The 14,509-nt window shown below is 45.0% G+C and overlaps 1 protein-coding gene across 3 annotated transcripts in view; it reads left to right on the top strand.

The window, feature by feature from the left end:
* Positions 1 to 14,509, top strand: part of TENT4B (terminal nucleotidyltransferase 4B) — a 74,434-nt gene that overhangs the window by 43,031 nt on the left and 16,894 nt on the right. For all 3 annotated transcript variants that reach the window (XM_047711151.1, XM_047711152.1, XM_047711150.1), the window contains exons 2-3: positions 11,260 to 11,383; positions 13,087 to 13,133. In XM_047711151.1, the coding sequence (XP_047567107.1) occupies positions 11,260 to 11,383; positions 13,087 to 13,133 (171 nt within the window). The remainder of the gene's footprint in view (positions 1 to 11,259; positions 11,384 to 13,086; positions 13,134 to 14,509) is intronic.

The following is a 14,509-nucleotide window of genomic DNA, read 5'->3' as shown; positions in this document are numbered from 1 at the left end:
ATTGTCCTACTTAAGAATATAACAAACTTCTGTAGAGTGAACTATTTTTATTGGCATTTGGACCTTGTCGATAAGGAAAGATTCAGCCTCATTTATTTGTTTTTTTTCCACTCAGCAAATATTTGAGGACCTCCCCTTTGGGGAGTAAACTTAATAACAACCTTTATTTCAAGATATTGGATCTCAGTTGGGGGATGTTTTCAATAGTTCTTTGAGCTTCCCAGCGTTATGCAGATTTTCTTAGATGTACTCAGTCATGGAGGAGTTCAGAATTTTTAATTTTTTTTTTAATCTTTTTTTTTAAAAGATTTTATTTATTTATTTGACAGAGAGAGTGAGCACAGGCAGATAGAGTGGCAGGCAGAGGCAGAGGGAGAAGCAGGCTCCCTGCTGAGCAAGGAGCCCGATGTGGGACTCGATCCCAGGAGGCTGGGATCACGACCTGAGCCGAAGGCAGCTGCTTAACCAACTGAGCCACCCAGGCGTCCCAGAATTTTTAATTTTTAATTAATGGCTAGAATTAGAGCAGTTTCTTTCCTCTTTTCTTCTGCTTTTCCTTATAATTGCTTGAAAGTAGTGTCTGGGTTGGGTGTCAAAAGTAAGAGTCTTGGGGAAGGAAGTCAGATGATTTGCATTCTCTCTCTTCAGAGCAGTAAAGGGCGAAGGGACAGAGGAAATCAAATGAAAAAACCATCCTTCTGAAACACTGGTCTAATAAAGCGGTGGTCCAAAGATAGAACAACAGACAATGGCATTGAAAATGAATGTTCTCATTTCTAGGAAAGCAGGTGTGAGCACCTCCGAAAAGAAGAAAATGAAAACGTTATGATCTAGTACACAGAAACAGGATTCATTTTCTGTACTTTTACCCCGGGGTCCTTAGCAAGGAGGGGTTGACATAGCGAACAGAACATTCCTTAACTATGAATAACAGTTTTAAATGCCTCCAAAGTTTGCAGAAGATTGTAGACTGTTTTTCCTTTTAATTTTTATGTCATTATATTTTCTCTCTACTTTTATTTTTTTTAATTTTATTTTTTTAAAGATGTTATTTATTTATTTGACAGAGAGAGATCACAAGTAGACGGAGAGGCAGGCAGAGAGAGAGAGAGAGGGAAGCAGGCTTCTTGCTGAGCAGAGAGCCCGATGTGGGACTCGATCCCAGGACCCTGAGATCATGACCTGAGCCGAAGGCAGCGGCTTAACCCACTGAACCACCCAGGCGCCCCTTCTCTCTACTTTTAAATCTTAGGATACAGTAAGAATTATTTGGGGGTGTGAATATGTTTCTTGTCTACAAATAGAAGAGGTAGAAGGCTTTTTCCTTTAGTTTTGATATTGGTGATTTTCCTAATTTAGTTAGGCATGGCTTTTTTTCAAGTGACCTTGTTGTATCTTTATCAGTACTGTAGAAAATTACACACATGGTGCAGACCTTAAAATATAAAGATAATAAGGTATTCTATTTTTTTAAAAAAATTATTTATTTATTTATTTATTTATTTACTTGACAGAGAGATCACAAGTAGGCAGAGAGGCAGGCAGAGAGAGAGCGGGGGAAGCGGGCTCCCCACTGAGCAGAGAGCCCGAGGTGGGGCTCGATCCCAGGACCCTGAGATCATGACCTGAGCCAAAGGTAGACAACTGACTGAGCCACTCAGGCATCCCAGGAAGTTTTTTGTTTTTTATTTTGGTTTGTAGAGGGTCATGATATGGAGACCTTTTAGCTCCAGAGGATAAGAAAGAAGGATGAACCAGGGAAGACTGAAATTTCCATTTGGAGAAACAATAATTCAGGGAGGAAAACACAAGGAGAAGTAATAGGTTTTGGAGAAAGGTAAGGAATTTAGTTTTGGATTTATTGATTTTGAAGTGACAGCTAGGTAGGAGTGTCTAGCTGGCAGCTGAAAATATAAGAGCGTGTGTGTGTGTGTGTGTGTGTGTGTGTGTGTGTATTTCTTTGTAAACTTTGAATTCTAGAGCCTCCTGAAGATGCCATTCAGACCGCACCGGTCTCACCCTGGGGCTTGCTGTTACTCACTCCTCTTGGTGCCTACGTGCATTTGAGAAAAATCAAACAGTACAGAAGGGTAGAAATCCCTCAGCACCTCAGACCTCAGTCCCAGTCCCCAGAGGAAACTACTGCCAGCAGTGTTTATGTATTCTTCCGGAACTTTGTCTTGCATATACATAAACTTCTCAGTCTGTAAATCCCTGGAAAGGGTGAGTCAGAAACCAACAGAAACTCCATACATACCCTGTGTCAGGCATGCGGCATGTTGTGTCCTGTGTCTCTTGCTCTGTGCGTGGGCTTGGGGTCCCTCTGTGTCCCCACGGGTCAGTGCTGTTCACAGACTGACCTCTGAGTTCCTTCTGCAGATGCTCAGGTTCCCCAGTGGCCCAGCATGTAACTTTTCGGTGTGTGGGGCTGGATACGTGAGTCTTTTTCTCCTTTAAATGTCCGTGAGTATTCACTGTCGTCATAAAAATAGACAAAGGTGGGCGCCTGGGTGGCTCGGTCAGGAGAGCATGATCTCAGGGTTGTGAGTTCAAGCCCCACACTGGACACAGAGCTTACTTAAAAAAAATGGTTAATTAACAATGGTAATTAACATGTATGAGTTTTTTAAAAAGATTTATTTATTTGAGAGAGAGGCCACAAGTGAGAGGGACAGAGGGAGAAGGAGAGAGAATATCAAGCTGACTCCCCACTGAATGCAGAGCCCGAAATGGGGCTTGATCTCATGACCCTGAGATCACGAACTGAGCCGAAGCCAAGAGTCAGATGCTCAACTGACTGCACCACCCAGGCCCCCCTAACATGGATGCATTTTTAAAAGGTGGACTATTTAAATGTATATGTATTTTAGAAGATTTATTTATTAGGGGCCCCTGGGTGCCTCAGTTGATTAAGTGTCTGCCTTCTGCTCAGGTCATGATCTCCGGATCCTGGGATCGAGCCCCATGGTGGGCTCGCGCTTCTTCCTTTCCCCCTTGCTTGTGCTCTCTCTTGCTCTCTCTCTCTCTCTCTCTCTCTCTCTCTCAATCTTTAAAAAAATAAAAAAATATTTATTTATTTGAGAGAGAGAGAGAGAGAGTGGGTGGGAGGGGCAGAGCAAGAGGGAGAGAGAATCTCAAGCAGACTTCCTCACTGAGCGTGGAGCCTGATCTAGGGCTCAGTCTCATGACTCTGAGATCATGACCTCAGTTGAAATCAAGAGTCAGATGCTCAACCAACAATGTCACCCAGTGGCCCCTAAATGTACACAGTTTTTTTTTAGATTTTATTTATTTATTTGACAGAGAACACAGCGAGAGAGGAAACACAAGCAGGGGCGGAGAGAAGGAGAAGCAGGCTTCCCGCTGAGCAGGGAGCCCGATGTGGGGCTCAATCCCAGAACCCTGGGACCATGACCTGAGTCGAAGGCAGGTGCCTAACGACTGAGCCACCCAGGCGCCCCTAAATGTATACAGTTTTAAAAAGCGAATCCGTCCCCACCCCTGATTCACTTACCAGATTTAGTCACTGTGAACAGTGTGGTACGTGGACTCTGTTCTGTGGGTTGGGAGAAGTAGACACACACACACACACACACACACACACACACACACACTTCTACGTGGGAAAATATAAAGAAAATGACAAATGGCCTGTAATCATTTTAGAAATCTTTTTTTTTTTTTAAAGATTTTATTTATTTATTTGACAGAGATCACAAGCAGGCAGAGAGGCAGGCAGAGAGAGAGGAGGAAGCAGGCTTCCTGCCGAGCAGAGAGCCTGATGTGGGGCTCGATCCCAGGACCGTGGGATCATGACCTGAGCCGAAGGCAGAGGCTTTAATCCACTGAGCCACCCAGGCGCCCCTGTAATCATTTTAAATAGATAATAACCCCTTTGGAAAAGCAGACAGACAAACACACACGGACGGTGTGAAGAGAATTCTCTAGTTTTACTGTACTGCTCTATACTAGGACAGCATGATGTTAAATAAAACGTTGGTCTCCCTAACCCTCCCTGTCGTGCCCTGTCCTTAAGGTAATCACTGTTAACTGTTCTCCTTCCAGAAAATTTGTAGTGCGAATAGAAACTCTGTGTGTATGTGTGTGTGTGTGTGTGTGTGTCGTTTTAATGCATGTGAAATCTTGTTAAGCACATTGTTCTTTTTTCCTTTAAGTTTTACACATCGTGGATCATTCTCATCAGCTCAGATAGCTCTGCTTCCTTCTTTTGGATGGATGATTGGCTGTCATTTAAGGGGGTGCCAGTGAGTGCTGCTCTGATTATTTAACTGGATTCCATTGATGGACATTGAGGCTGTTCCTTAATTTTTTAATATTCCAGATAATGCTGTGGTGAATGTCATTATTCCCTCAGTACTTCTGAAGGATGAAAAGAAAGGGACTTTAAATAAAAACAGCTTCACTGGAGTATAATTGATACACAAAAAACTGTATGTAGTTAATGCAAACAGTCAACCTTATGAGTTTGGACATAATGCATACACCCCTGAAACCATTGCCACAGTTGGGGTACTAGCCACCCCTGGGTGGCTCAGTCAAGTGTCTGGCTTCAGCTCAGGTCATGACCCCACATTGGGTCCATGCTTAGTGGGGAGTCGCCTTCTGCCTGCCCCTGCCCCGGGCTTGTGCTCTCTCTCTCTCAAATAAATAAATAAAATCCCTTTTTTAAAAAAAGGTAATAGACGTATCCAATACCTCCAAAAGTTTCCTTGTGTCCCCTTCCCCTTTTCTGTGATAAGAATATAATACACTCTCTTAAGAGGACATTTTTTTTTTTTAAAGATTTTATTTATTTATTTGACAGAGAGAGATCACAAGTAGACGGAGAGGCAGGCAGAGAGAGAGAGAGGGAAGCAGGCTTCTCGCCGAGCAGAGAGCCCGATGCGGGACTCAATCCCAGGACCCTGGGATCATGACCTGAGCCGAAGGCAGCGGCTTAACCCACTGAGCCACCCAGGCGTCCCTTAAGAGGACATTTTTAAGTGATTAATACAGTGTTGTTGCCTGTAGGCGCTGTGTTGTGCAGCAGATCTCTAGAGCTTATCTTGCTTAACCCAGACTTTATGCCCATTGACCCTCTCCCCAGCACCCCTCCGCCAGCCCCTAGCAGCCACCATTCTGTCATCTGCTTCGGTGGGTTTGGCTGTTATAGATATCTTGTTATGAATGGACTGGTTTATTTCATTTAGAATAATGTCCTTCAGGTTCATCCATGTTGCAGGTTTCAAAGATTTCCTTTTATAAGGCTGAATAATGTAGGTCTGTTCCACATTTTCTTTATCTGTTCATCTGTTGGTGGACATTTGGGTTGTTTCCATATCTTGGCTCTTGTGAATGATGCTGCAGGAAACACGGGAGTGCAGAAATCTCTCCAAGAAAATGATTTTAATGAAAGAAGAGGAACTTTAGGGGCACCTGGGTGCCTCCGTCAGTTAAGCGTCCAACTCTTGGTTTTGGCTCAGGTCATGTCGTGAGATCCAGCCCCGCCTTGGGCTCCACAATCAGTGTGGAGTCTGCTTGAGATTCTCTCTCTCGTTCTCCCTCTGCTCTTTCCCCTGTTTGCATGTGCGTGCGTGCTCTCTCTCTCTCTCTAAATAAAATCTTCAAGAGGAAAAAAAAGGGGAATTTAAAAAAACTATTCATATAAATGTTATCATTAAGACAACAACCATTGGAGGGGTTTAGTAATTTATACTTTCACACATAGCGTACGAGTGAGTGCCTTTTCCATATATCTTTGTCAAAATTGGTTATTATTAACTGTAACATTTTTGTGGGGGGAAGCATCTTGTTATGGACAGTAATTGAATAGAACTTTGTCAGTGCCTTCATGGGAATGTGGAGTTAGTGATTAATGAGGACTTCACTTATGAAAACTGGGAAGCTTGACCTTGGTGTGGAGGTGGCCCAGGCAAGTTGCAGGCCTGGCAGGTGTCCCTCAGAAAGCGGGGTTGGCCCCTGAACAGGTGTTGGGTGAGCCTGCAGTGGGGGGCCGGGGAGGCATCAGCGAGGCTGCCTCTGGCTTCAGGGATGCTGAGCTCCGGAGCTACTCATACCCACCTGCTGAGCAGCCCAGTACAAAAGGCGTGAAACAGGGTCCTCCCTTTAACATAGCCAGAGAAAGTGAGCCCTTAACACCCTCTCCTTATGATGAGCATTATGAAAGTCGTTTAATTTTGAAAGGCTAGCACTTCTTGGTAGAACTCCTCTCAGAGCTAAAGTCATTTTTTTCCACTTCTCTGTTTTGACTTAAATGATCTTATTTGTTTTAGGATTTTATTTATTTGACAAAGAGAGACACAGTGAGAGAGGGAACACAAGCAGGGGGAGTGGGAAAGGGAGAAGCAGGCTTCCTGAGAGCAGGAGCCCAGTGCAGGGCTTGATCCCAGGACTCTGGGATCATGACCTGAGCCAAAAGCAGACACTTAACAACCGAGCCACCCAGGCGCCCCCTGCGTTGTACTTTTTAAAATACAGTAACTTTTTTGTTTATGTCTCTGCATTGTCACACTAAATCATTATCATTAATTTTGAGGTTAATGTAAATTTTACCCCAGGAAATTAATTTTGATTACATTCTTTTTTGGGGGGCATCCTTTCCAGTTACTTAGTGGCACTTATTTTATCATATTGCTTTTCTAGAATATACTCTTCCTTTATAAACAGGGAGTGGAGTGCTTTCTTGCTCACTTTTCCTTAAAACAAAACAACAATACACCAATGCCCTGACAGAAGGCACTGACATACTTGTCACGTATGAGTTTTGATCGAGAGTTATATTTTCAAATTAAAATGAGAAACTGTAAGGCCGGGTAGGAGACATTTGGCCGTATTTACCAGTTTAACCATCCTGAGTTTTGATCCAGATGTGGGAGAAGCTGAAATTTCCCTTTGTGGCTGGAGGATGTCAGAGGCGTAAAGTTCCACTGATTGGTGAAAGCCAGTCTACAGAGTGTCTCCAGTCTCCAGCTTTCCGTGGGTCACTGTGCTGCAGGAGCGCATAGTGGGCAGTCCAGAAATGGGACATTGTTCCCTCAGGGTTCTTTAAGCACCTCGATGTACATGGCACCCTGCCAGGAAAATTACACAGTCCGCAGAGATAGAGTGACCTCGAGATTATTTAAAAATCTGTATTGGGGGTGCCTGGGTGGCTCAGTGGGTTAAAGCCTCTGCCTTCGGCTCAGGTCATGATCTCAGGGTCCTGGATCGAGCCCCACATCGGGCTCTCTGCTCAGCGGGGAGCCTGCTTTCCTCCTCTCTCTGCCTGCCTCTTTGCCTACTTGTGATCTCTGTTGGTCAAATAAATAAATAAAATCTTTAAAAAAAAAAAATCTGTACTGGAGGTTTTTTCCTTTTATACTAAGATCTCTCACTCAGTTCTTGAAGTTTACACATAGCTAGTTACGTGTAGGCGAGAGAGGCCATGATGTTTGTGTCCCCCGTGTGGGCAGGAGGTGGGTTCTCTTGTTCTTGCTGTTCAGGTGGGTTTGAGCTTCGCTAGCCATCCTTGGCCCCACCCTCCCCCTCCTCCCCTCTTCCGTTGTCATACGGGCAGATCAATGAGAGAGTTAGGATAACCTGTGGAACCAGTTCTTCCTAAATAGGGAGATGGTTCCATGGAATATTAATGCTTAGGATGGTCTTTTTTTTTTTTTTTTTTTTTTTTTTTTATTTGACAGACAGAGATCACAAGTAGGCAGAGAGGCAGGCAGAGAGAGAGGATGAAGCAGGCTCCCTGCTGAGCAGAGAGCCCGATGCGGGGCTCGATCCCAGGACCCTGGGATCATGACCTGAGCCGAAGGCAGAGGCTTTAACCCACTGAGCCACCCAGGCGCCCCATGCTTAGGATGGTCTTATTTTACAAGCTTATCTGGCTTAAGGTGCTCATTAGAAACCTAGAATCCCAGTGATAAATGGGATTTTAGAATCCTTTCCATTTTCCACAAATTCAGAAGTGTCTTTGGGGTACCTGGCTGGGTCAGTTGGTGAAGCATGTGACTCTTGACCTTTGCATTGTAGGTTTGAGCCCCACGTTGGGTATAGAGGTTGCTTATAATTTTTTTTTAAAGATTTTATTTATTTTAGAGAGAGAGAGAATGCAAGTGTGGGGAGGAACAGGGTGAGCGTGGAGCCGGGCTGAGCCTAGAGCCCGACATGGGGCTTGATTCCCACAACCCTGAGATCCTGACCTGAAATCAAGAGTCAGACCCTTAACCAACTGAGCTACCCAGGTGCCCCTAAAACCTGAGGGAAGGAAGGAAGGAAGAAAGGAAGAAAGAAAGAAAAAGAAAGAAAGAAATGTCTTACTAGATCTTTGTTTGCCTCATGGTCATTTCGTTTATTTACCCTTGTAGTGACGACCTCACCACCCTTGAAGGCAACTTATTCCATTCCCTGCAGCTGTGGTCCTTGGAAAGCTCTCCTTCTGGTTGTCCGAAGCCTGCCTATGGTGGAACAGTGTGGAACTTACACATTATCTGTCACAAAACTACTTTAAATGAGTATTTCTTTTCATTAGATGGAAATCACCCAGGACAGGGATCATGTTTGACTGACTAAACTTCTTTCCTTCTAGTGTGTTGAACTGGGCACTCCGTAACGTTTAGAGAATAAATTCTCACTCAGTTTCTTGTGATTTGAAGATTAACTGAAAGTGGGGCTAAATATTTTTTGTCTGTGTTTGAATTAGAAATGGTGTAAATGGGCCTTTTGTGGAGTAGATACTGTTGCGTTTAGGGGTTTTCCCCGTTGGTTAAAATGAAAGTATCCCCTAGTGGTTTGGGACCACAAATACACTTCGATCATTCATACATAGCAAACAATCTGTTAGGTAAGAAGAAATCTGTTTTCCTTTTAATTTGTGGTCCTCGTCCTTCTGAAAGAGCAGCACAAGCTGTGAACTTTCTAGACTGATCATTTTGGCTGTTTTCTTCAAGAAGCTGAGGAGGTTACCCTTGGAAAAAAAAAGTCTGGGAAATTTTAAGAAAAAATCAGAAGGTGAGCTCCTAAGGTACCCAGCAGGGTACCCGGGAAGACTTGACCCCACTGGGAGTGTGCGGATTCGTGTGCAGAACTCCCTAGAATTTTAAAGTCCAGGGTTTTTAATTTGTTTTTTTGTTTGTTTGTTTTGTTTTGTTTTTTTGGTGGTGGTGGTTTTGTGTTTTTTTTGCAGTATTTCACAGTATGCAAGCCAAACAACACTACAAATCATTCCCTACCAGATGGCCCAGGTTTTGACATGAAGGGCCGGAAAAGGATCCTGGTTGCTAAAGCCTAGTTTGTGCCTGAGGACACTGCGGCTGGAAAGCACCAGTCCCTTTCTGAAGGAACACAGCTGCCCTCAGGCAGAGCCCCAGTCTAGAACTCAAGTTTTCTGACTCTCAGTCTAAAAATAAAACATTAGGAGAGGCAGAGACTGTTGATTGCTTACTTGGCCATGTTTTAAATGTTCTACCAAGTGGGGGTTGGGAATTAGGCATTTTGTTTTCCTTCCTCAAAATCATTTTTGATTTCCTGACGCTTCCAGTTTCCTGCGACTCCTGTAGCCTCTCTAAACCAGGATCCTTCAGGACCGTGTTCCTGTGAGGCTGCCCGCATGCATGCCCACCAAGCCCGCAGGGGGCCCTTGTCCCTCCCCAGTACTTGGCAGGCACTTGGTAGCCGATTCTGTTAGCGCTGTCCTCCTGGCCTCCTGCAGAGCCACCACTGTTGGAGGAGACCCTGCGAGATCCGTCCTCATGCGGCCACTGCAGCTGCCTGCAGCCGGCCCCTGGGGTCGCCAGCAGTCAACACCAGTTTAGCTGATTTCCTCCCATTTCCCCTTCTTTCCCTCCTAACCGAAGCTCCTCCCAGCTGCACCTGCTGCCTTCGGTGTCTTCTGTCCTCTGCTAGTGCTAGTCACTGAGTAGCCAGCCTGGGGGGCTTTTCCTTTCCTCCTGCCCACTGGTTGCCCAGCCTCTCAGGCTTCCGCCCTTGCTGGCCTCCTCCATCCCTCCTTCCCAGTGCGCTGGAGCCCGTCCCTTCCCTGCGCCGCCCCTCGGCCGCCCAGCCCTTCCGCAGCTGCAGGGTGTACGGGCTGCTCCCCGCATCCAGTCTCGTCTCTCCTCCAGTCCGTCGTTGGCTCGGTTGCCAGATGACTCTTCTTCAGACGCAGCGTTTTTGACGTCCGTCTTTCCTTGGTCCCTCTCAGCAACACTGAAGTAGCTCCTCGTTCCCCTTGGGAAGTCCAAACTTCTTCGCTCCCCATTCGGAGCCCGCTGCGGCCAAGGGCCTGCGTTCCCCGGTTGCTTCTCCCCTTCCTCCGGCGGCTGCAGCCTGTGTAGTTTGCAGAGTGCTTCCTGGGGAAGCCTCGTTCCTCCTGGGCTCTGCAGGTCTTCAGCTCCTTCATGGAGCCTCGTCTGCCAGTCATTCCCTTCAGGTCTTTGCAGACGGTCCCTGGCTCACTTGTTCAGCTGACGCTTGAAGCAAACATTACAAAGGACATGCCACTTTGCTCCTGTGAGGAACGGATTATGGATTATGGGGGGGTAAGAAGGTCAAGTCTCTGTGGCCAGGAAGCTCGCCCGTGGCATCTGGATTCTGCATCTTTCTGTGTTTGTGTCTACTGGATTGCAAGCGTAAAGGCAGAGGCCAGGCCTTACATATTAACATTTAAAAATTTTTAAAAAGTCATCAGCACCTGTCCACCGAGCAAGTATTCTGCACAGACATGTAATAAACTCTGGGAAAGCTGCTACTCTGTCTCCATTAAGACTTGTCTTCTTAGAATTTCTTATTTTATGTAACTCTTCTGGCGTTTTTTAAAAAAATTAAATTCTGTATATTTAGCCTAGCATCAGTTGTAACATTAAAATTAAGGTAGAAACAAACCTATGGGGGCTCCTGGGTGGCTCATTTGTTAAGTGTCTGCCTTCAAGCTCAGGTCATGATCTTAGGGTCCTAGGATCTAGCCCCACATCAGGCTCCCTGCTCAGTGGGAAGCCTGCTTCTCCCTCTCCCACTCCCCCTGCTTGTATTCCCTCTCTCACTGTGTCTCTCTCTGTCAAATAAATAAATAAATCTTAAAAAAAATTTTTTTAAGGTAGAAACCTATGAACATAAAGTCATTAGCAAAGTTACAAGACTTAATTAGATAAGGTTATTTAAGATAGTGATTTCTCATTAGACTGGGCTTGCCTGTATTAACTTTTCTGCTTTTCTTTTCTTTTCTTTTTTTTTTTTTCTTTTCCTTCCCTGCAGTCTGCATGAAGAAATCAGTGACTTTTATGAATACATGTCTCCAAGACCGGAGGAGGAGAAGATGAGGATGGAGGTGGTGAACAGGATCGAGAGTGTGATTAAGGAGCTCTGGCCCAGCGCGGACGTGAGTACCGCCTGTCTGGGTAGCTGAGTGCCGAGGGCCATGTCCCTGTCCACAGGATGGACAGGGTCTGAGGAGTCCTCACACACAGGTCTATGTGCATTGGAACGCTTACAGTCCAATTAAATTTTAAAGGCAAACAGTTTCATCTAGCCGTTGGAATTTGGGGCATCCTGATTTTTTGCAATGAATTGGATGACTTAGTTAAAACTATTTCTCTGTGCTGAATAGCAATACTAAAGGTGAACTCTATTCAGGAATCATTAGTATACAGAGAAGAAAGACCAAGGCCTTCTTGTAGTAGTGTGTTATTGGATCTGATGTATGAAAATCCCACTACTGTTTTGTTCCAACCTGCCGGTATAAATGTTATGTGATTATTTACAGCTGAACGAAAATGTCAAGTAGGAGTTTCTCATGTCATTAGAAGTGCATTTTCTTGGGCGAATGCAGGCATAAGTCTGTTTCCTCTCTTGATATTGCTATTTCCTTCTTTCTGGCCCGCCCTTGTCTCCCTGTGCAGACCCACCCAGTGAACAGAACTTTGGCCCAGGATTTCCTCTTTGCTTATTTGTGGTTCTTGTTGAAACTAAGTGAATACCTTTTTAGGGCTTTTTTTTTTTTTTTTTTTTTTTTTTTGAGGGTCTTTTATACAGTTTTGTGCATTCAAAGAAGTTAGAATGCATTACTCTGTGTTAAATGGCTTTTCTTTAGACTTTGTCATGGGATGGTGATGGGGGAACCAGGGAAGTTTCCTTTGTCCAGTTGGCAAAACAGAAGAGCTTCGAATAAAATACTGTAGGTGAAGGGAATGGGGTGGGGGAGGGCACTGATATTTTATTGAGCAGCTGCTGTGAGGTCACATGGATTCTTCTGTGTGATCCCAGTCCATGGTTCTCAGTGGTGGCTGAGTTTGCCGCCCAGGGGTTCCTTGGCAATGTCGGAGACATTTTTCGTTATCATTGACTGGTAAGGTGCTCTCGGCATACGGTGGGTAGAGGCCAAGGGTGTTCCTAAACGCTATGATGCCCCTCCCAGATGGCTGTCTGTCCCGAATGTCAGCCGTGCTGAGTCTGAGAAACCGGGATTTGGATTAATCCTCCTTCTTTGGAGGTTGGGGGTTTTATCCATCTTTTTGTTCCCAGAGGAGAGACCCATAGCTGTGATTCCATTCCCAGGTCCAGCTCACCTCTGGGCTGAGCGTTCACCCTTTCATGCAGCTCCTTGCCCACCCTGAGCCTTGCACCGTGCTCCCCGGCTGGGGTAGGATGTGTCAGCACAATGTTAGGATGACACCACCTGCTGTTCCCCGGGGAGCTGGCCTCCCGCTGGAGTAGTCTGACCCTAAATAACTCAGGGGCCTTGAGAAGATTCTCTCTTAGGAAACCCAAGTTCCACCTTTGTTGAACAGGCCTCTGGCTTATAAGGGAACACAAATGACTTGAATATTACTTTTGAAAGTTTTCTGTTTCACTCTGCATTTGATATTTTAACCTTACAAGTTTAAAGTATATTCCTAATGTCTGCGTAGGAGGAAGCATCCCTGCTTCTGGAAAGCACGGTGTTACTTTAAAAAAAAAAAAAAAAAAAAAACTCTTGTAGTACTAAAAAATACCAACAGAGGGTAGCAGAACCTTGACAGTTCTCCATTGCATGGCGGCTTTCATCGGGTCCATACCTTAATGCAATAATTTTTTCTATTTCAGGTCCAGATATTTGGAAGTTTTAAAACTGGCCTGTATTTACCTACTAGGTTAGTACATTTGTGAAGCTTTCAGGGGATTGTGCATTTTTTTAGATTTTGGCTGTTGATGGTGGAAGAGTAGAAGCAGAAAGAGATTTATGATATGAAAATTCACTTTATCAGTATTTTATTCGAATTACCTTGAGGGTAGAGTGTCATTTGAGGTGACCCTCTCAGACTGATACCTGTGTCGTCTGGGATGGAGGTGGAAGGGCGCAGGTAGCAGTGGGCTTGGCTAACCGTTCCAGCAGGTGACCGCCTGCCTGCGGAGAACTGTTCGCCTCCATAACTCAACCCACTCACTCAGACGTCACTGTCATATTATGGCAAATCACATGATCATACAATACAGCCGTGTACCCCCCACACCCCGAAGGCCAGCTCTGTCATCTGTTCTTAAGAGCTCAGACTATTAGCTGCTGTTCTAGCCTCTGGACCCGGAGCTTCAGGCTCCAGACTCTTCTCTGAAGAAGGCCCCTTGTTAACGTCAGTCTTCTTACATGAGGCCAGTCGCGGCCCCCCACCTGGGGCAGGGCAGGGCCTTTTTGGGGATGATAAGGCTTCCCTGGGGGGCAAAAACATGTTTTCTATCAACTGAAATTTCACCCTGTGTTTGTTTTTGCTTTTATTGTGGTAAGAACACTTCATGTGACATTTACTCTCCGAACACAGTTTTGGGCGCACAGTCCAGTACGATTTTAACTCTAGGCATCCATCATGTTTTTGATTTTTGAGCTGGATTTGATCTACTTTTCCCAAACTTAAAATGTGTTGATGTGGAGAGATCCTAGCAATTTCTGTTCTGCCCGTTGCTCTCGTAGGCCTGCAAAAGCCGTAAAATATCCAACTTGGAGTTCATGAATAGTTTTCCTTATTTAGATTCTGAGTGTCAGCAAAACCCTGAGTCACTCTGAAAATTTTAATTGAATTTTCTGAATATGTAGTACATTCCCATAGTTCAGATTGAAAAGGCACAGCAATAATTACCATGAAAAGCGCGGATCCCACCTGTGTCCCCTGCTCCTTGGAGGAGCCCCTGGTACCAGTTTCTCACACATCCTTCCATGAATGTTCTATACATGTAAAAGGAAATGCGTGTGTGTTTTCTTCCTTTTTCATCCAAATGATGGCATCCCACATACACTGTTTGCAACTTAACTTTTCACACTTAATTACCTGAATCAGAGTCAGTCCATCTCATGAACATGGGCACATCTCAGGTTTTCTAGTCCCAGAAGCCTTTATGAACAGGAAATGTTCACTGGTGTTTTTCGATGTTTTACTTCTTTCAAAACCCCCCGTTTCCTGAGGCCTGACTTCTGTAAAATGACCAGCAGGAGATGGTTGTTAAGGTCACCAGCCTCTCCAAAGCAGCCACCACCAAC

This window comes from Lutra lutra, chromosome 17, assembly GCF_902655055.1.
Source record: "Lutra lutra chromosome 17, mLutLut1.2, whole genome shotgun sequence".
In the NCBI taxonomy this organism is placed as follows: domain Eukaryota; kingdom Metazoa; phylum Chordata; class Mammalia; order Carnivora; family Mustelidae; genus Lutra; species Lutra lutra.
The sequence above is the reverse complement of the archived record's forward strand: the minus strand, read 5'-3'. Positions and strand labels throughout refer to the sequence as shown.